Source organism: Populus euphratica, unplaced genomic scaffold (assembly GCF_000495115.2).
Source record: "Populus euphratica unplaced genomic scaffold, PopEup_1.0 scaffold39.1, whole genome shotgun sequence".
NCBI classification, from domain to species: Eukaryota; Viridiplantae; Streptophyta; class Magnoliopsida; order Malpighiales; family Salicaceae; genus Populus; species Populus euphratica.
Genome location: NW_011499897.1, coordinates 173,738 through 195,360, shown reverse-complemented (window position 1 = coordinate 195,360; position 21,623 = coordinate 173,738). Strand labels below are relative to the sequence as shown.

The 21,623-nt window shown below is 33.1% G+C and overlaps 3 protein-coding genes across 5 annotated transcripts; all 3 read right to left on the bottom strand.

Annotated features, from left to right (window-relative positions):
• Window positions 1-9,081: 9,081 nt before the first annotated feature.
• LOC105132168 (BAG family molecular chaperone regulator 1-like) lies at window positions 9,082-11,151 on the bottom strand. Of its 3 annotated transcripts, none has more exons than XR_843550.1 (5): window positions 10,524-11,151; window positions 10,159-10,415; window positions 9,913-10,059; window positions 9,258-9,816; window positions 9,082-9,223 (listed from the first exon to the last, which is right to left on the bottom strand). XR_843550.1 is itself a non-coding variant. In XM_011035499.1 (5 exons), the coding sequence occupies exons 1-5, from the start codon at window positions 10,765-10,767 to the stop codon at window positions 9,388-9,390; spliced, it is 909 nt and encodes a 302-aa protein (XP_011033801.1). In that variant the 5' UTR covers window positions 10,768-11,151; the 3' UTR covers window positions 9,253-9,387. The 3 variants fall into 3 exon arrangements, 2 of the variants coding, with proteins under 2 accessions (XP_011033801.1, XP_011033800.1); XM_011035499.1 differs by lacking the exon at window positions 9,082-9,223 and having other exon boundaries at window positions 9,253-9,572; window positions 9,741-9,816; XM_011035498.1 differs by lacking the exon at window positions 9,082-9,223 and having other exon boundaries at window positions 9,253-9,816.
• A 3,006-nt stretch (window positions 11,152-14,157) lies between these two features.
• On the bottom strand, window positions 14,158-15,979 carry LOC105132167 (elongation factor Tu, chloroplastic). The gene has a single exon (XM_011035497.1). The coding sequence runs from the start codon at window positions 15,868-15,870 to the stop codon at window positions 14,419-14,421; it is 1,452 nt and encodes a 483-aa protein (XP_011033799.1). The 5' UTR covers window positions 15,871-15,979; the 3' UTR covers window positions 14,158-14,418.
• Window positions 15,980-17,081: 1,102 nt separating this feature from the next.
• Window positions 17,082-20,824, bottom strand: LOC105132166 (lysophospholipid acyltransferase 1-like). Its single transcript, XM_011035496.1, has 8 exons — window positions 20,320-20,824; window positions 19,575-19,630; window positions 19,253-19,473; window positions 18,638-19,046; window positions 18,402-18,487; window positions 17,825-17,888; window positions 17,611-17,729; window positions 17,082-17,520 (listed from the first exon to the last, which is right to left on the bottom strand). The coding sequence occupies exons 1-8, from the start codon at window positions 20,619-20,621 to the stop codon at window positions 17,380-17,382; spliced, it is 1,398 nt and encodes a 465-aa protein (XP_011033798.1). The 5' UTR covers window positions 20,622-20,824; the 3' UTR covers window positions 17,082-17,379.
• Window positions 20,825-21,623: the final 799 nt, after the last annotated feature.

Genomic DNA, 21,623 nt, shown 5'->3' with positions numbered 1-21,623 from the left:
AACGTTACTTTTCGAAAGGGTTTTTTTTTTTAAATTTAAAAAATTTTATTTTTTATTTTACTTTAAATTAATATATTGTTGATCTTTTTATATCATTTTAGTGTATTGATTTAAAAAATAATTTTAAAAAAATAAAAAATATATTATTTTAATATGTTTTGAAATAGAAAGAAAAAATAACCATTATTATACTCCTAAATACTCTATATTTATAAATAAAATATGATATAAATAATAATCATAAATATAGTACTAATTGAGTTTTTCGCTAATTATAAATTATTCTAATTAATAATATTAATCTAAATAATAGATTTAATTGCATTTTATTGTCACTTCACACTTTAGTTTTTGGATGATTTAATTATATTTTTTGTGTAATAAAGAATATCTGGATAAAGAACAAGACATTTTTATAAGGACTCTGGCAAATTATACTATGCATCAATTCAATTTCAACCATTCTCTTTGGGATTTTGAAAAGGAAATTTTGGAACAATAACAGACATTAAATGAAATTGAAAATAAAATAAAATATTATATTTTTTTATTTATATAAATGTTTGGATTAACTTGTATACATCATGATTAATCTTATAATTCATTAAATACCTTATAAATTCATATAAATCCAATAAACATATAAGACACTGTAGAAATTACAATCACATATAGAGATAACCCCTCCTACCGTCATGCCACTGTATTCTACTTTGACGTAAAAGCAGGAAATTAAGAACAACTGAAATGTCAAGAGTTGCATGTAGAACTTGACCAGGAAAGCATGCTTGCAAAGCGTTGAAGTTAAGAGATTACACTATCAATTAATTAAATAGCAACGACTTAATACAGATCGCTCATATTTTCCCAAAGCATGGTGTTAACAGCAAATTAAGTTGAGCTTTGCTTCAATCTTTTCAACAATCTTGGTCATGAGCAACATTTTTCAATTGCGTGATTGTAAAACAAGCTAAGGTGATCAATCCATGGCGACGCGTTTTTTAATGTAATGCTGCCCCTCCCTCCCTAAATAAATGGAGATTTTGAAGACAAGTGTTAAGCACATGGCAGCTTTACTAGTCTTCTGGAAAAGAAAAAACGAGCCTGTTTTACAATCTATATTTAATAAATTAATGAATGATATGGTCATGCATATTCTAAATTTTATTATCTATTTTGAATTCAATAATTTAAATATATATATATATATATATGAGTGCTTTTAAATGTATTATCAACTTTACTATTTCTACAACCAGCTGTCATTGATGTTTATTTGCACAAAATAAAGATGAATGGGAGGATTTACGGTATTCAGTTTAGAAAGTCAAATGGTGCAATTAATAACAAAGTTTTAGCAAATATTTTACCATAATCTTATAAATTAAATGGATATAAACTACATGAACACTCACTAGTCTAATTATTATTTGCTATATTTTTGGACAACAAATATTTATTAAAATCATATCAAAAATCATGTCATTCATTTTAAAGTAGCGTGAAGGATCTAGTCGTTTTTGCTGCTTCTTCTTCATCTTTTTTTTATTCTCTCAAGAGAAAACAAGGGAACTCTTATATATATGGGGTGGTGGGCGACTTGACAGATTATGTTCTTTATTTCATACCCTAAAAAAAAATTAAAGGTCAAGTTTAAAGAATTATTCTAAAAAAATTAAAATTTTAGTTATTTTACTACTAAAATTATAAATATTATCAAGAGATGGCTAGAAAAAACACTTTTTTATAGGGCCAGGCCCCGTCTCCGCCGCTGCCCTTTACCCTTAGCCCATATCCAGATTTAAAGGGCGAATCTAAATAAACCAGTGCCATGAATCGAACAACCGGTGCCATATCGAAACTGAGCCGAGGGAAATCTAGAGAGAGGAAGTCAAGTTGGCCCTATTCTTATGTCTCAAGGATGAACCTGTTTGCCTTGAATGGGTGGCGTTTGAATGTCCCTTGAATTCCTAATTTTGATGATAAGTTTTTTAAGGTCCGTGGAAATCAACAATGACAGAACGAAATATTGGTTGGTTGTAGAATCAGCTTTTATCATCTTCATAAGCTGCGCCTGCCATGTATTTTTGCTAACAAATAGACGTTTTGTTCTCATGTAAGCACCATCAAAATTGTTCGTGCTCACAAATGAGTCCAAACCCTACTAATCACAAGCACCCATTTATGCTGTCTTATTTATCATAAACTATAAAGCTTGATAATGCCTTCTGCTTTTTGCATGTGTGCTTGGTCCCCATCTGTATGAGTTGTTCAGTGGAAGTATGCAAATATTATCGACATGATCATGTGAGGCTCTGTTTCATTTGCATGATCGTATAGGAGGATAGAAGAGGGCATTCTATATACATGACTCGGAGGCTGATTATCCATTTTAAATTCACACACACTCAGTACTGCTGCTGTTGATGAAAGAAAATAGTGCCCAACACTACGAGAAAACAGGCTCTTAAGGACGTCAATTAGCACAAACAAGAACGTACATTCTCTTCTTAAAGACAGCCCATGATGCGCTAGGCTACGTCTTGAGCCGCTTCATTATTGCCGAAGTCAAAAAATTTCTAAGATGCGGGCTTTTGACGTCTCATAGAAGTTCACGACGTGAATTTGCGTCCCATTGTCTAGGCTAAACATCTACCTTAAATTAAGAAATGAACATGCATCCTTATTTTGTAGGTTAAAATCTACTTATAACATGAATACACTTTAGCAAAATCATACCAAATACTTCCTAACGAGATGGAATTGATCAAAGCTTCGCATGTTGATTGCAGGCCAATACCCTGGGACGATAAGTATCGCTCTCTGTCTTAGCTGATAGAGAGTCATGGCCAATACCTTCCATGGGATTAACGAGCTTACCATTAAGAAGCCACGACAAGAGTTGGAAGGATAACCACCAACTTTTCAGAAACCGACGTGGATCCACGTAGCGTATGTGCCAATTGCACAAGGTGACGGAGATTGGGATTAATCTCCAAAGCAGCAGCAAATCTTATCATCTAACTGTTTATTACATGAAGATGCTGCCAATTTCTTCGAATATATAGCTCCTCACTTTGGAGTCATTATTTCTCGCTCGAAGCTATAATTAAAAAAATAAAATAAAAAACAGCATTTTTTACAAACTTCCGACATGAAAGCCAACTTACAAAGATTACAAGTTTTAGTTGATGCTTAAATAAACTTTAGTTGATGCCTTAAATAAATTTAATTTGTATTCTATCAAGCACAAGTACAACTTGTCACATGTACATATCGAAGGATTAATTAGATCATTCATCGAACATTGTTTAAGGAAAACAAGTTGCTTCACTAGTTAAATGTCAAGCTATTACAGCATTGCTGTCAAAGCCGATTTAAAAAGAAAGAGACTTGGATAAAGTTACAAACGAGATTTTATAAAATATTAAAAATAAATATATTTTTTATTTTTATTTATTTCTAACAAGTGAAGCCTTGAGTAATTTTTATTTTGTATTTGGAATCTTTTATCAAGGATGAGCAATATTCATTTCATAAAGCATAATTAACAAATATATCTTATTTATTCTTATATTTTTTTAAAAAAAATCAGGGTTCTTGAACTATTTGGTAGTAAATGTTAGATACATTATAGTTAATTTTTATTTTAACTAACAACCGGGTTATATTAAATAACATTATGAAATTTATACAAATTTTCCCGGCCTAAACGCTTAGGACCTACATCATATTACCAACGCCTACTACTAATTCTAGACTACATGCACCTGTATCCACACTTCATAACATGTTTTGTCTTTATATTTTTCTATCAAAAATATAAGTTTACATCTTTTTATCATGGAATTTCACTTGCAACCTCAACCATTATTATAAGGTTTTGAATAAAGTTTAAGAATTAAAATCTTTATAACCTTATTTTCAATTATATTCTTACATCTACCTCTATTCATGCTTAAATAAAATAAACCATTTATATGGAATATTTATGGCATTGAGAATATTCCTATAATAGTTTCAGTGATAATAATAACAACTTCCTCACAACAAAATCCCATTCCTCTTCTTTATACTCCTCATAATCCCTATCATCTATATAATTTCTCATTATATTAATAGCCATTTTTTCACTTATATCATCTATATAATTTCTCATTATATTAATAACCATTTTTTCACATAGTAATTAGAATGGTAATTTGGTTCACCATATTTAAAATAATTACCAGATATTACTGGTATTGCTCTTGTATACGGGTTGGCAAGTTTAACTACGTACTTTGATATGCTTCTCAGCCATTACCCTATTAGGCTTTGCAATCTTTTAATAAGAACTATATTGAATGGGTTGAATAGTTTTACCCTTCTTAGTTCCTACTTTGCTGGTTTTTATGAACATTTAATTTGTTTTCCAACCACTATTCTATGATCAGGTTCATAACCTTTTAGGAAGGACTTTATGAAGTTGGTTGAATATTGTTACCCTTTCTAGCTCCCCCTTTACTTGTTTATACAAAACTCCTGTAAATTAGGTTAAATAATTTTGTTAATATATGAGCGCCTTTGCAACAATATATTATTATTTTTTAGCGTTAAAATTTATGTGTCATTAAGTATTTACAACATTTATACTCCTATGTTATTCTTGATGGTAGGTTTCAAACCATTCAAATATCTGGCAATTATGTGACCTTCATTAATTATCTCACTAATAATTACATTCTGCTAGATTTATAAACTTAATAGTCTATTCATAATAGTTTTCTATTCTTGAATACACTTTCAATACTAATAAAAAAGATATTATTTAAAATTATAAGGAAAAAATTGATCTCTCAACGTTAACTAATTGAGACTGTCCCTATAATATCTTCCTTTGATATCTTTTCACATACCAAAATTCTATTACAATTAACAAGTCAATCCATAAAATCATGTATTTTCATATCTCCATTAAAATTTTGAATATCAGTTTAAAAACAAAAGTTGCAAGTGTCATGGTTAATCTGGCCATGTCTCTCCCCATCTATTCCCCCTGCCAATTAAATATCATCTTGTGCTATCTCTTTATAAAAATTCTTCATAAGATCCTAGTAAATGTAATGTTTTAGTTTGATAGAAATAATTCTAGCATTAGATGCATCACAAAATAAATCTCCATATATAAACCATATAATTTTTTATCCTTGCTAGCATGATCTAAGGGAATCCATTTAAGACAATTTTTTATTTCTTCCAATTTAGTCTCCTACGGCTAAATCTCTACTCCACACTTCTAATCCTTGTTGTTTAAGTTCCCTAAGCTTAATTAATCCAGTTTTGATATCACTTAATGCAGCTTATAATGAAGGATACAGGGTTTGTCGCACTAAAAAACCTTAAAATAAAAAACATAGTAAATTATTAAGAAGAAGTCATGAAAACAACAATAAAAAAAATCTTATCACTCTTTAACAAGCTAGCAATGAGGAATTTAGTTTAATATTTTCATATCACTCATAAGAAATTATCGGTAATTATCAAGGTATGATCAACTACCTGATTATTTTGTTTTTTAAGATTATGAAATTGTTATTCTTATTGATTTATTCTATAAAAAATAGCTTATTAATCAATGTTATTCAATTTTTTAACTTGAATTATATCTTTATATATGCTCAGATAATTGAATTTTCTTCACTTTTTTTTGTGTTTTTCTCTAGTTTGACAAGGAAACAAAATAGACATGGTAAATTTCTAAATTATTGATTATTGATGGCCAAAGGTCTTAAAAAACAGAAAAAATAGTATATCATAATTAACTAACACCAACAGAAAAGCTAGAAATAAAATAATAAAAAAATTAAAATTAATAAAAAATATAAAAAATGATAAATATGAAAACTATAATCCATAAATAGGAGCAATTTAAGTCTGTTTTGTGATTCAGAATGGTTTAAAAGTTTATCTTTAAAGTAAATTTGATTTCAAAAAGGTTTTTGGTGACTTCACTCTCACTATTAGACTATAGAGATTTGAATAAACTTTCAACATTAGTCAGATTTGCGTGAATTGAACATCTAGGTCAAATGTATAGTTTAAACAAATAATGTATTTTTCTTCCAAGACTATTTTTTTAGACTTTTATCTGTTTATATGATATAATAAACTCATTAATTAAACATTTAATATCTTATCTTATGGTTTAAAATATGACTAATTAGAGGTATATTTTCATTGGTTAGATTTAAATAACATTGAATTTATGAAAATAATGCATTTGAAGAAACTTTGAAAAAACACATTTATCTATATAATCTTTCTTTCTTTTTTAATGATATAAAAAAATTAGATGAGTTTATATATCAATTTAAACTAAATTAATATCCATAAACAAGTTTTAAAAAATAGTTATCTTACTAAAACAATTTTTAAGTAAGGCTATAAGTGAAAGAAGGTTAATAAAAGAAAAGGGGTAATGTAAAAGAAAAATGAGGCATCTAAATTTTGTACCTCACTTTGCAAAAATATTAAAAGAATTGTTAAATTTGACATTTATTTTTTTGATGTATGTGGTATGTTGTGGATTGAATCAAATTTTTTTTAATGTAATAAAAAATATTCAGATCATAAAAAATTATTTGATATTCTTATTAAACATAGTTTAATGGGTGAACTTTAAAACCTCTTAATTCAAATTTTTATCCTGCCTGAATTTAAAAATAAATTATAAAAAAAATACATTTATATGATCTTGTTCATTGATTAGATTCATGTTAATCCTAATCAGTTCTTCAAACTCAAACTCTGGTTATAAACTCCATTAGGTGGAGTTAATTTTTTTTTTGTTTTATGATATGCTAAAAAAACTGAATTATAATCAATTTAATAAAAAGAATAAAATTCAATAAAAACTTAACAGTAAAGAATAATAAAAATAAAACCCTAAAAACCTAATAAAAAGATAGCCCAAATGCAGGCTAAAATGGCCCAACATGGCTGAGTTTGTTAAAAAAAGCCCAAGTCATTCACCGCTTCTTTTATTTTTATTTTTAAATGACAGGCTACATGTGGCATAGAAATTGAACTGTGATCTTTGGCTAAAACTCAAACGTTAACCAATTGAACTGTTAGATAAAACTGTCATCGGGTGATAAAACAAAAACTGTGGTTATTTCCGTGTTTTTAAACGTGTAGATGAAAATCCTACTCCCGGCATCGCTCGAACCTAGAACGGTTTATATGATACATACTAACCAATTGAGTTATGAAACAAAGAACATATTAACACGCTTCAATGAAGTAAGATCTATCCCATGTCGTATAGGTGTTTCCTTAATGTTAATGTTATTAGGGTAATGTTAGTACCGACTGATAAAGTCCAACATATCAATGTCTAAATTTATTAACTTTGTTTTTTAAGAAAGTAGATCGGCAGCTTTCTTGGGGTGGCATCTTGCATCCTCATTTCCAGTTCACATGCAATAGGCCCATCTCCGAAGAGTTAGTCAAAGCCTCACAGCAACACCTGTCAAAAAGCAAAACCCTTGCTTTCCCCTCATGGCATGAAATAAAGTTAGGAAACGCAAGTGTGCCCCATCATGCAGAAGGGAAACTCTGATGCTATCAAATGCATTTGTCGACAGGGAAACCGAAAGGAAGAACAAAGAAAAGAAGGAACAAGGATGGCCCCTACCTTTTTCTTTACTCCAAAGCTAGTTAACTGAAAGTTCTTGGCATGTTTGAGAGAATTACCTTGAGTTTGCAGATACTTTTTAGGCATCACATGAATAGAATCCTGAAGGGAAACTCTGATGCTATCAAATGCATTTGTCGACAGGGAAACCGAAAGGAAGAACAAAGAAAAGAAGGAACAAGGATGGCCCCTACCTTTTTCTTTACTCCAAAGCTAGTTAACTGGAAGTTCTTGGCATGTTTGAGAGAATCACCTTGAGTTTGCAGTTTTAGGCATCACATGAATAGAATCCCTCTCAGTTCTTGCATTTCTTATTCCTCATATGTTCTCTCTGACTGGTACAGTTTCTCAGGGATGTTCTGAATCCACTCGAGGTATTATTATTGCCTTGTCGAGTAACCATTGGGCCTCTTCTCTTTCTTCTTCTTTGCTTTTTGTTCCTTCTTTCTGGCGCCATCACCTTAGATGATAACACGTTTACTGAGATTTCTGGTAAATTAAGAAAACCAAAATAGACAGCCCTTTCGCTCCTTTTGCCGTTACATCCACTTTAATTCTATTAAATAAAAGTTAAAAATATTGTTGAACTGTTTAATAAAAGTTCTCAGACTTGATTATTAACAACTGGCTGGCATTAGAGGTACAATTATTAGGTTCAACTATTTAATAAAAGCTTTCATAATCACTGAGCAGGATTGCATGAAATTGATTTTTCTATGCATGAGTAAAATTTGACATCATGTCACCTCAAACTTCACCAGCAAAACCTATCCATGTGCATGTCTCTGAATTCTTGATATCTAACTGGTACTCCCATCACGTCAAGCCAATAGTTTAGTGAACCAAGACAATCTGACATCTTTTTTTCTCAGCAAGAGGGAGAACAGCTGTGATGGAGAATTTTTCCGGGAGCAACTTAATCTGTGTGTTTAATTAGAATTTTACGTTAACCAACACTTAAACATGTTGCCTTTGAGATGATTAACCATTCTACCTGTTTTCCAACGCCATGTATCCTGCCTTCCAATGTCAAATCTACCTTTCTATCATTCTGTAATGATTTGTTTTATGCTAATTATTACATAAATATTACCCCCACAGTCTCCTTTTCCCCTTGTGTATATATAGAAACGAAGAATCTTATCCGAATCAGAAATTATTTACTTCTCCTAATATGAGTAATTGTTTATTTTCAATAATTGTAATTATAAAATTAATATTTATAATTATGATTGTGTTAAAATTATATTATTTTTTAAAATATTTTTTTAACTTGTATTAGTTTCAAAAAAAAAAATTATCTGTTTGGTAAAATACAGCAAGTATGAACACAATATTAGGTGTTCTGTGGTCCCGAGCCACACCACCATCGAGTCAACAGTAACAGCAGCCGCAACAAATTCTTCAAAATATAATTCTACTTGCCCGAATTTATAACTACTCTATAACATAATATGGTACATATAAGAAATCTGCTATATTCTGTATACAATTTGCTAAGAGCCAATTTAGTTTATTTTCAAAAAAGAAAAACAAATCATAAATCTAAAACAGCAAGGAATGAGTAAAGAAAACAAATCTAAAACAGCAAGGAATGAGTAAAGAAACAAGAGTGACAGAAAAATGGAAATCCAAGCGTAGTTAACCGTCTTTTTCTTTAAATTGCTCCCACTTAAGCCAAGAACTCGTGGAAACATTATCTCCACAGCTTAATCAAAAGTTTCCCATGCTGTTGTCACCACAAAAGACTCGGAATTACTCAACACTGGTCGCTGCTGCTTCTGTGTTGGCATTTGCATTGTAGCATTCTGCTGTTTGGACTGAACTGACTGTTTTTGCTTTGGTATTGGCATTTTCCCAGTTGAATGATCTTGTTGCTGCAATAGGATTTTGCCTCCATTGCTTTGAATTGTCTGCTTTTGCTTTGTTATTGGCGTTATCCTTATTGAATTATCTTGCTGCTGCAATGGGATTTTTCCTTTATTGTTTTGAATTGGCTTCTTTTGCGTTGGTATTGGTATTTTTCCAATTGAATTATCTTGTAGCTGCAATGGGATTTTGCCTCCACTGGTATTGGCAGTAGAATAGTTTAACTTGAGCCTATCAAGAGCTTCAATGTACTGCTGAACTTTCCTTTCCTTCATGAAAGACAAGGCAAAGCAAGAACTTGAACATTAATCGAATTGAAATGTGTGACAAGAAAGCGAGAAGACCAATTAGAAGTCCCATAATACCTGCATTCTCTTCTGCAACTTCAAGTCTCCCTCAACAAAAATCCCATCCAATGCTACTAATTTTGCCATCAAGATTTCAGTCAAACCATCCACGTCTTTCTCTGCTACTTTTCCTCCCTTAGAAGTTGTTGTTTCCAAGGATGTCACCTACAACAGTGCAATAAAAAGAATTTCTCAGAAACTTTAAAATCTGATTTCTGCTAGAGGCACCCCGTGTAATCTTTATCTCTAGAAAAGTTTACTTACCTTATCACCAAACTGGTCAACTTCCGAGCTTACTTGTTGCAATGACTTCGAACCCTTTTCTATCTTAGCAGATTTGAGCATCTCAAGACAACGCCTTTCGCGGCTGGTAATGTCCTCAATTAACACAATTTTGGATCCATCTTTCACTCCGGCAACATCTAAATACGCCTTCGAATTTCTCTCCTTCTTCTTGAATATCAGCTTTTGATCCAGTGGGTGCACTCCTGTATGTTCCGCAAGCATTTTTTTCAGTTCACCTGTGGCCCAAAAACCAACTCCTTAATATTTATCATTCTAAAAAATATCAAGTCAAAAGTATCATCAATATAAACAAAAACACGGTGGTCTAAGAATTATCAAATTACCAAAACTTGCTTGAGAACTGATGCTGATTTCATGACATGAAGAACCACATTTGACTCTAACTTTAATGTTGGAAACAGGAACAGAGTTATGATTGGAATCAGCAGTATTTCTCTTTTGAACTAACATTCCTCCTGGCCTAATTTCCCATTCTTCAACAATATTCATATTGCATCTGCCAACATAAAAGTCCTCCTTGCCCCCCTGAGTAAACATCCCCTTAATCTTTGACTTCATTGGTTCCATCTACATATATCCCTGAACTTGCCTTGAGGCTTAAGATAAACGCAGATGAGAAGAAAGAAAGAACCTTAGATCTCGAAGAAAGTTCTCTTCATTGATCTGAAGCAGTGCTTTCCGGTTTAACAACACCTGAGTTCAAAGGACATGGTGTGTAATATTTGGACTCAATACCGAACTGCTATAAATACAAGAAGGGTATTTTACTTGAAAGAAGACATCTTTCTACAAAAAGACGTACAATGGTGATTTTGAAAACAAAATAATGTTTTTTTATGTATTGAGAGGATGGTTAACGGAGAAATATTGCTAGAGAGAGAGAGAGGGAGAGACATGTGGTATCTTCGCTGAAGAAAGCTAGGAGGAGAGAGGAAAAGAAAAGGGAAATGAAAAAAATAAAGGGGGGGTTGGGGGGAGAAAACTAATGGCCAGCGAAGCAGAAGAATATAATATATGTATACAAAACTGAAGAACGCAGAAAGGATTTTTTTTTTTGGGGAAATTATTTTTGTAACAAAGAAGACGAAATTAAAATGGAATTTATATTGTATGGGAAATTTAACCATTAAAAAAAAAGGTGTTAGTTAAATGGAGGGAAGCAGAGCAAATCTCTTTTTTTACCTAAATCAAAGCTATATTTGATAAATATAGATTGACAGAACAGCTATATCTTGATATCTCCATAGTTATAACCTTTTTTTAGCTTAATAAGTAAATTCTAGGATAAAAGTTTGTCCAATTCCTTCCTGTTTTTATTACAAAAAACGAGGCTCGAACAGAAAACCATTTTTTTAGCTTAATAAGTAAATTCTAGGATAAAAGTTTGTCCAATTCCTTCCAATTAATAGTGAGAGAGAGAGAGAGAGAGAGAGAGGACCCTATTGCCAGTTTATCCTTCCAATTAATATTAATAAAAACTAGACGTGAATAAACATGTGCGAAAGAAAGAGAGAGAGAGCCCAAGTAAGAGGTAGTCGTTTTCTACGAACTGGAAGGCAATAATAATAATAATGTAGGAGTAGGAGAAGGAGTAGGAGGAGGAGGAAGGAACATGGTAAGGCAAAGTCTTCTGACAGGCACAAAAAGAAAAGAAAAATCTGTAGCCCTTGCCTGTCTGTATGTTTATGTTTGCTTAGTTGTAAGGTTAGAGTAACGGTGTTGACATTATTAATATTATTCAAAGCATCTTGTTTTGTTGTCAATGTCAAGTATTTGGAATGCTGCCATTGCAGACATACATACATACCTACAAATGTATGCTGAAAACAAAATCCCATTCCATCCATATTACTTGTTTGGACAAGTGAACGAGGCCCAGAGAGGGTTCAACCCTTTATAGTCAAACCATGGAGTTCTCCATAATAGATGGCCCAACCAAAAGATAAGATGGCTTCTGACCAAATCAGGCCCACTAATAGGCACAGGCCCAAGACATGTTTTTTTTAGTTTAGAAAATTTATCTAGATTTGTTTGTTTTTTATTTTAAAATTTATATTTTTTTAATTTTATTCTTCAGTTTTTATTTAATTAGATATTTAAATTTTTTATTATTTTTTTATTTTATTTTTATATGGTTTTTTACTCTTTTTTAAAATAATTTAAACTACCTCCGGGTGTTGTATTTGTTGTTCTTTTTTAAATTTAGTTTTTCTTAAAAAAAATTTATTTTTAAATTAAATTCATTGATCAAATGTAAATATAAGATGCTCATTTTATGATATTTTGTTTGATTTATTTTTCAAGTTATTACTCTTATAATATTTGTGTTTTATTATTATTATTATTGTGTAATCTTTTACAATAATGTTATAACTATCTCAATGAGACCATTGATGCTAAGTCTTTAATGATTATTTTTTCTTTTCATTCCAGGTATTGAGAGTTCAATTTTTATAATTAATTATTATTATTTTATTTTTTTATTCATTATCAATATTTTTTTAATTATATTATTAAATTAATTAAATTTTACTAAATTTAATCAAGTTAATGAATCAAATTTTAGATTTTTCTTACTTTAGAAACATTGGTGTCGTTAGACATTAATCTTGATTTTCAAATATAAATTAATCAATTATTAAATTAATAATAAATTATTTTATTTTATTTTATTTTATTTAGAATTGTTATTTGTATTTGAATTAACTTATTAAAAAACTTAATAAATCAGACATATGATGAATTAACTTATTAAAAAACTTAATAAATTAGACACATGAAAACTATTGATCAGAAATTAAAATAAAATAATTAATCAAGTATAAATTAATTGTAATATAAATTTTAGAAATTAAAAACTAAAATATAATTTATTCAGAAAATTACAATTTTATATCAAAAAAACTATAAAAATTAAATAGAAATTTAATTGAATAAATTTCTCAAATTAATATATATATATCTTATTCAAAGAACAAATTGATATATTATCATTTTTCAAATTTTAATCTTTGTAAATAAAATGTTTTTTCTTATTTTCTATGTAGTAAGTAAAAATAGCCCTATCAAAATACTTGGAAAATACATTAAAAAAAAAAAAGCACTCAAAAGCATAGAAAAAATAGCACTCAAAAGCATAGAAATTTCTCTTCTAAACAACGTGTAATTTGCAACAACCCAGTATTAAAATAATTATTTAAAACCAAAAAAAAACATTTGATTCTCAATTAATATTCATATAAGTTTTCTAAGCAACTCTAAAATTAACTAACAAGATGTCCGAGACTTCCAAAAATTTTAAATTGGGAACACACTATACTTCCAAAAATTTTAAATTGGGAACACACTTTAATGCTGGAAGCCTTAGCACCTCCACCATCTATGGAAACTCGCGTGCATAAACACATGTCCAATCTCCAGAAAAAAGTTAGCTGCTTGCTATGTAAACTAACTTGGGAGTTAATTTTTAGCATTGCGAAAACATAAGCAAGAAGATTGGCCCTAATTTTCAGTCTTCAAATGTTACTTTGCACTCCCAAACAAAGTACAAATAATAACCTTACACTTGATACAGAAAAGAGAAAAACCCATTTCAGAAGTCCTATTTGCTCATGTACAAAGCAATCTAGTTATAAATTATTTCATCCCACTGCTGAACATATTACAATGAGAGTGGACGAACTGAATCTAAAAGCAAGTGCAGCACATAAAACGCACACATACGAACAAGCAGCAGTGAGATGATATGGTGCCCCCGTTCATCACACTATCAGATTAAAGACACTGAGCAGAAGCACATCGAGGTAATATAACCTCTCTAATCAACAACGACATTCACAATTATGATGTCACAAAAACACAAAAACAAAACCACCACACTGATTGAACCAAGCAAATGCAAGGGCAGTATTAACAAATAAATGAATATAGATTGTTTCATCATCCCAACACATGCAATTCGAATTCACTGAAATTCAGCAATTAGAAGCCAAAGCAAGAAGGGGTTAAGTTACCACATTGAATTTTCACAAAGACAATGTCCAACTAGACTAAGTATGAGGGCAAAGTGCAAAAGAAGAACAGAACTGCAAAATGTATGACATGGGGCTCAAAAGTTTTGCTAAAATGGCAGGAGTTTAATTGCACAAAGCTGAGATATGAAGTTTGACAACGCCATCCAAAAAGTACCGATAGAGCACATTTCCTACAGTTTATTACCTACTCAATAATGGACTGGATAACACCGGCCCCAACAGTCTTCCCTCCTTCTCTGATAGCAAACCTCATCCCTTGCTCACAAGCCACAGGCATAATAAGTTCCACCACCATCTTCACACGATCCCCAGGCATAACCATCTTCGACTCCTCATCCTTATCATTCATGATTGTAGCCACCCTCCCTGTAACATCAGTTGTCCTCATATAAAATTGAGGCCTGTACCCAGCAAAGAAGGGAGAATGCCTACCACCTTCTTCCTTCTTCAAAACATAAACAATCGCCTCAAACTTGGTATGGGGAGTAATTGTCCCTGGCTTCGACAAAACCATCCCTCTCTGAATATCAGCCTTTTGAACACCTCTCAATAACAACCCAACATTATCACCTGCCAATGCTTCATCCAATATCTTTTGAAACATTTCCACACCAGTAACAGTTGTATTCCTAGTCTCCCTCAACCCAACAATATCTACTGTATCCCCAGTTCTAATTGTCCCTCTCTCAACCCTCCCGGTAGCTACAGTCCCACGACCAGTAATAGAAAAAACATCCTCAACGGCAAGTAAAAATGGCAAATCAGTTTGCCTTTGAGGAATTGGTATATAATTATCAACATTATCCATAAGTTCATATATTTTATCAACCCATTGATTCTCTCCTCTCTTAATAGCCGGATTTTCCATCAAAGCCTCTAAAGCTAACAAGGCAGAACCAGAAATAATTGGAATATCATCACCAGGAAACTCATAACTAGACAACAATTCTCTTACCTCCAACTCAACCAACTGCAACAGCTCCTCATCATCAACTTGATCTTGTTTATTCAAAAAAACAACCATATTTGGAACCCCAACTTGCTTTGCCAACAAGATATGCTCTTTTGTTTGTGGCATTGGACCATCAGCACCAGACACAACAAGAATAGCTCCATCCATTTGAGCAGCACCAGTAATCATGTTCTTAACATAATCAGCATGACCAGGACAATCGACATGAGCATAATGGCGAGATTCCGTCTCATATTCAACAGTAGCGGTGTTAATTGTGATACCTCTAGCGCGTTCTTCAGGTGCAGCATCGATTTCATCGTATTTTTTTGGTGCACTGCCGCCCATAGAGGCTAAAGCCATGGTTGGAGCAGCTGTGAGAGTTGTTTTGCCGTGGTCTACATGGCCTATTGTGCCAATGTTGACGTGGGGTTTCTTTCTTTCGAACTTCCCTCTAGCTGCACGGACAGTGAGAAAGCGGTGGCGGGTGGTGGTGAGAGGGGAGGTTGAGGAGGTGGGAGTGAAGGGGGGGAGAAAAGAAGACGAAAGGATGGATTTTGAGGAGATTTTGGAGGTGGGTGTTAGGGAGAAAGTAGGAGTGGATGTGGTGGATGTGGTGGTTGAGTGGTGGGGGTAGAGGAGGTTTGTGGAGGTGAAAGTAGCTGTTGAGGCGGAAATAGCCATAAGGAGTGGCGGATTAGAGAGTGATAGAGGGAGAGAGTTTTCTTGATTGGGAGAGAAATGTATGAGAGGATGTGTTCTGTTCTCTCTTATGGGTAACAAAAGAATGGCTGTTATTGAGAGTTTTATCCTCTGCTGCAAGCTGCTGCTTCTGAGACTAGAGGCAAGTTGTCACCTAGGGTAGCATGGAAAGTTCATGAAATCACCTCCCAAGTTGTAACACGTGGACAGGAGTTTGAAGGTTTTAGGTTATTAAAGTAGCGCTTGCCCCTGGAGTCCTGTAAAAGAATGTTGGGTAACAGTAACTGGGTATGTCGACAGCTGCTCCTGATCAAGGACTAATATAAATTAAAGTGTGTTGAGGTTTTTGGATTTTTTAGAGTGTTTTTTTAATTTTTAATATTAATACATTAAAATAATTTAAAGATATAAAAAAAAATTTAAATTTTGATACACTTTCATTTAGACGACAATCTCAAACAAGAGCAAGCACAGCGGCGCTAGTAAGAACGGAACTCATGTTATAACTTGTGTTAGTGGATTGACACTGGAGATTTTACCAGGGGCATGAGGTTCAGCAATAGAAGGGCTAAAGTGTGATCTATTTCAACTTGGGGGGCTTTCCGGTGTCGGGGGCACTTGTGGTTCACAGGAAGCGAGGTGACCATGACGTAATTTGAGGTCCCGTTGTGATTGTGTCAAGCCTCAAGGTCCTGCCTGTGTTGGAGCCACGTTAACCCATCAAGGTCCTCTAATTTTCAGAAACTTGCTGGTCCCAATACCCACCAGACAAAAATGAGATTTTCTTTGCTGGATTTTGTTGATCACAAGCATCTGGATAAAATTGTCAAATCCAGGTAGAAAGCGCTATACGGGTACGGATTGGTTGATGAAACTCCAGAACTAAAACGATTAACATTGACTCAAGCTCTGGAAAAAAGAATGATAAAGCAGAGGACCTGAATACCTGAGGCCAATGGCCATACGCCTCCCATAAAAATCATGCACTTACCGTATGAAATACATGTGGAAGCCGGAAAGCCTATCCAAGAACCAACAAATTCAAAAGCGAGATTTGAACATAAACTTAACACAATAGGACTCCAGCGAAGATTAGTTCTATTGATTAGCCAATCATAGATGAGTGTCACCACTCATGCCCCACCATTTTGCAGACAAAATTGCTGAATGGCCTTTTGATAGAGAATGGCTGCTGAAAACATTCGCTTTGCAAGCCTTGGTATTCAAAATATTTTATTTTCCTTTCTCTACCACTGAACATTTGTATCTAGTTCCACAGCACAGCGGTAAACTCAATGGGGCTTGTAGATATGAAGATGTAATGCCCAGGGTTTATATTGAAATTAAAATTCAGACAGAGTAACAGTGTCAGAGATCAAAAGAAATGTTGAAAAAATTGGGCAATAGTTGAGGAGACGGTCAGTTATCTGCCACGCTCCTGCTCTCATTCCAGGAACTCTAAAGAGAAACATCAGAGGAGAAGATCCTGACTCACTTTTCCTTCCGGGCTTTAGATCTGGCAGGCTTTGCTGGTTTAATTATGTTGCCAAGGAGGATCAATGCGACAGGTACAATGGTTCCAATGTAATATACACTACCATATAAAGCAATTGTTTCTTGCAAGCTTAATACCTATGACATAGAACAAGAGAAAAATTAGGCTCCAGAAATATTAATTTTCAGTTTCTGAAATAATTTGTTCCAATAAGAGAAAGTGCTAACCATGAAACCAACGGCGGAATAGTTTAGAACCAGAATGGTGTAAGCAACGCTAATAAAAACAAGCAACTTCTTCACCAGAGCCATATTTGGAGGTATAGTTTGTTGCCATCTGTATAGGACTGCTCGAGGTAGCGAAAGAGGGTTAGTAATCTCTTCTTTTCTTTTTAACTTTCTATAAAGAAAATGACCAAAAAAAGGATCTTCCACGTCATACCCCTTGAACCAGCAATCATCAACGCTGACTGGACAAAGAATATTATGTACCCAGGATATAATCCCTGTAATTTGCACAGAGAGAAGACAGGAAAAGGTTAAAATCAATGAATAATATTATACAAGAAAACTCCAAAACATGTATAGTCATAGGTATTTCTGAGAAGACAAATGGAAAATGCTAGGAAAAGAGGTAACAAGCCAAGGAAAATAGTCAAATATTTGAGAAAATGAAATATGGAAGGCTATAAAGGATAACATTGTTAAACAAAAGTCAGACTCCTTTGCTCTTGTAAAAATTAACCTATTGGTGCTTTCAGGTCTTTTCAATTTGCAATGACCTGCGAAATTGAGATATGGAATACCATGAAAGGATCAGATTGCTAAGACAAGAGCTATGACACACTCCTTTGCTCTTCACAAGAATTTTACCTATTGGTGCTTTACTGATCTTTTCAATTTGCAACAAATAGCAGCATCATTATACATAAAGCTACAAGGGGGTCAAATGCATAATTTAAAAATAAGTTTCCTAACCACCCACACAAATAGAATAAATGGTTGCATGTTATACTCACATGCCAAACAGCACTGGTAGTCTGTGTGGCTAACAACTGAAAGAAACCAGGTTTCTTCCCCTTCTGAACAAGTCTATCATAAACATCTACAACAGAACAAAGAGCACATGAAGTTAGTACATCAGATTGTGTGACATATTCCCATATATGGATGCTAAGAACAGTACCAATTAAGAATTACATCCTACGAATAAAACTCAACCAACTGGAAACAAAAGCTGAGATGATAAACTCACAATGACGAAGCCAAGTGCTCACTTGTATGTTCCATACAAGTGGCAACTGAACTGCACTCTTAGCAAACTCAACACCTAGAACATCAACATTTTTTGCACGATCCCATTGTGGCCTTGGTGGAGAAGTCTCTGTCCAACCACTTAAACCCAGGCCAGAGACAATAATAGCTGCCTCTGAAATTGACCAGATGAAATAATATTTCCAACGTGCTGTGAAGCCTGACATATACTGGTAACCCAACCGTTTCCAGAAGCCCCATCCTTGGTATGCTGGACCATTGAGCCCGGGTATGTTATACTGGGGTATCAGGTACAGATACAAGGCCATGCAAACAGCAGCTTGGAAAAGAGCTCGAATTGTTGCCCCGAAAGGTGATGGTGAGGGTCCTTTCTCACTAGGGGCCCAAATCTGTAAAGATGAACTAACAAAACTAAGAACCAGATATTTGCAGCAAGACAAGGCATCAACTTGACTACCTACAACTAAGCCTTTGTCCCAGAAGTTGAAAAAAAAAAATGAATAGACCTTTCTTTTCCATTCTCTTTTGCAAGACCAGACTGTCTCCATTGAGACAAAGCATATATAGAAGCACAAAATAAACACGGTGAACATACCTCTTTTCTTTCAGTCCACTCAAGATAATCCTTCATTTCATAAACTGGACCAGCAAAGTGGCTACCGCAACAGAGGCAGTAACCAACATACTCAATAAAAGAGGGCAGCTGAATCAAGCGGTTTTTCTTCTGAACCTCTCTCAATTCTTCCTCTTTTAACAGTCCATCATTGTAATTCATGGCACATGATATGACTTTCAGTGTTAACACCATTAAAGCCCCTGATAATATAAGAGAATTATTCATCACCCAGCAATCAATAGTTCTCGCAGAGTATACCATTTCCTGTTATCATCATTATGAAGTATGAAATCGTGCTTACCAGTGGCATCAATGCCTCCTTCCTTCCACGCATCACCACTCATGTAATACACATGGCTACACATGGATACAATAATCAAGAATTCAGAAATAAAAATCCCAAAGAAAGAAAAAAGATTTCTTCAGTCCCATTTGATTAACTAGTATAAATTTCATACTCATATTCAAAAGAACATCAAATAACAAACATGAAGCTATAAGGGGACTATAGATTTATAAGGCAGTACCATATTCTCCACACACAGCAAACAGCTGCACAATGAAGAAATTCAGCATTCCCACGATGACACCTTTTCTAGCTAAAACCAGCTTCTATCCCTCCTTATATATGGATTTTTTTTTCAAAATAAATAATTAAAAACACAACACCCACCAGCTCCTACTTCCACCCAACATAAACAAGATAAACAAAACATGCAGCATTTGAGCCTTCAGCATTTCAAACTACGGCATGCGTTCAAGTAATTTCAGTGCTATCATTTAACCTCCAGCATGTTTTCTTTTCTTCTACATTTAGCCTGCAATTTACGCGTTAATTTGAAGCCTTCAAGAGAAATCAAAATGAATAGCACGCCGAGTCCATTTAATCAAGCAGCAAACCATCAAAGCACAGCAATTAACAACTAATCCAATTAAAAATCCTATAACTCAGCTCCGATTATTCAAGAAACAACTGATTCATTAAAAAGAAAAAAGAAAAAAGTGAGCTTTCTTTCTCAGAAATAAATAAAATTAAAAACACATACCAGCCAATTAAATAGCCGAATCCAAATAAAAACGTAAGGATTCCACAGTAAGGCCGAAACAGGACCATCGAAAGGTAGCCCAACAACATGGGCACCAAGAAGTGAAGATTTGAAGAGAACCCAAATGATAAATACGAGAGGAAAGCCCCTGAAATAGCAGCGTATAAATGTTTGCCGAATGAACTCGGTACGAATCGGTGGATGAAACTCACTGGAATTGTGACCACAAAGCAAAGAAGGAACCTCAAAACTGGTACGGAGACGCCAATAGCGGCGGCCATGGATTCCATTTCAAAAGGCATGGTGATTTCTGCGTTAGAGTGCTTTGCTTTTGATTGACTCGGGCGAGTCAACACAGCGGGCTGACTGGTCTGGACTTGGATTTTGAGATTCTGGTGGAACTTCAGTTTTTGCTGACTGGTTCTTTGCAATGCTTCATTTTTATTATTATTGTGGGGGTTGGGCGTCCACTTTTCTTTGATTTTTACAGTTTGGGTTGGAAGGGGGGGGAAACGGGTGATTTTGAAGGCATGGGCGACTCAACCGAGAGATTTCATTGGCTGCGCTTGTCCAAGTTGACAGCGGCTTTTTCTTGCATTGAAATCATCCACCGGAAAAACATTAATTGTGATGTAAAATTTTCTAAATAAACTAGCATATTTCTCACGTGCGACGGCAAAAATAACTAGTGCCATTACTTTCTTAGATTTACATTGAAAAAAATAAAATAAAATCCATGATTGTGAAAAATGATAAAGATATATTTATCTTGGATTTCTCTTTTTCGATTGTATGTTTTTATTTTTTTAAATTGATTCCAAAAAAATAATTAATAGGATATTATTAGTTACTTTTTTAAACACCGGACAATTATATCAGCAAATATTTTTTATTAAATTTTTATGATAATTAAAATAAATATTTTAAAAATATTCAAATAAGATAAATTTTTATCAACATTGTGGTATTTAGAAGGGAAAAATAACATGGACATTCTATAATTTAATTATTTTTTTCATTGCATCTATATTCTATTAAAAATTATAGAAAATATCTAAACTTCATAAGATCATAGTGCTGTACATGGCATTAAAAAAAATCAATGAAAAATATTTGATTATTTGCAAGTTTATCTTTGCAGTCAATTTAATACAAAAAAAAAAAATCATGTTGCTTTGACATTATAAAATTACCATTAAAAAAAACTCTTTCTTCTAACTAAACTTATGGTTATGATTCTCTATTTAATGAATAAAAAGCTCGTGTGATTTTAAAAATAATAACATTGCTACTAAAAAAACTCT

What these genes read in the sequence shown, in the direction of transcription:
- LOC105132167 (XM_011035497.1), bottom strand. Translation starts at nt 15,870, where the DNA reads ATGGCTATTTCCGCCTCAACAGCTACTTTCACCTCCACAAACCTCCTC.
- LOC105132166 (XM_011035496.1), bottom strand. Translation starts at nt 20,621, where the DNA reads ATGCCTTTTGAAATGGAATCCATGGCCGCCGCTATTGGCGTCTCCGTA. An exon ending in GAGCACTTGGCTTCGTCATT is followed by an intron (nt 18,488 to 18,637) that starts GTGAGTTTATCA and finishes GTTCTGTTGTAG; the next exon opens with ATGTTTATGATAGACTTGTT. An exon ending in CTACCAGTGCTGTTTGGCAT is followed by an intron (nt 17,889 to 18,401) that starts GTGAGTATAACA and finishes TGCAAATTACAG; the next exon opens with GGATTATATCCTGGGTACAT.
- LOC105132168 (XM_011035498.1), bottom strand. Translation starts at nt 10,767, where the DNA reads ATGGAACCAATGAAGTCAAAGATTAAGGGGATGTTTACTCAGGGGGGC. An exon ending in CAGTTCTCAAGCAAGTTTTG is followed by an intron (nt 10,416 to 10,523) that starts GTAATTTGATAA and finishes TTTGGGCCACAG; the next exon opens with GTGAACTGAAAAAAATGCTT. An exon ending in AGTTGCAGAAGAGAATGCAG is followed by an intron (nt 9,817 to 9,912) that starts GTATTATGGGAC and finishes TCTTTCATGAAG; the next exon opens with GAAAGGAAAGTTCAGCAGTA.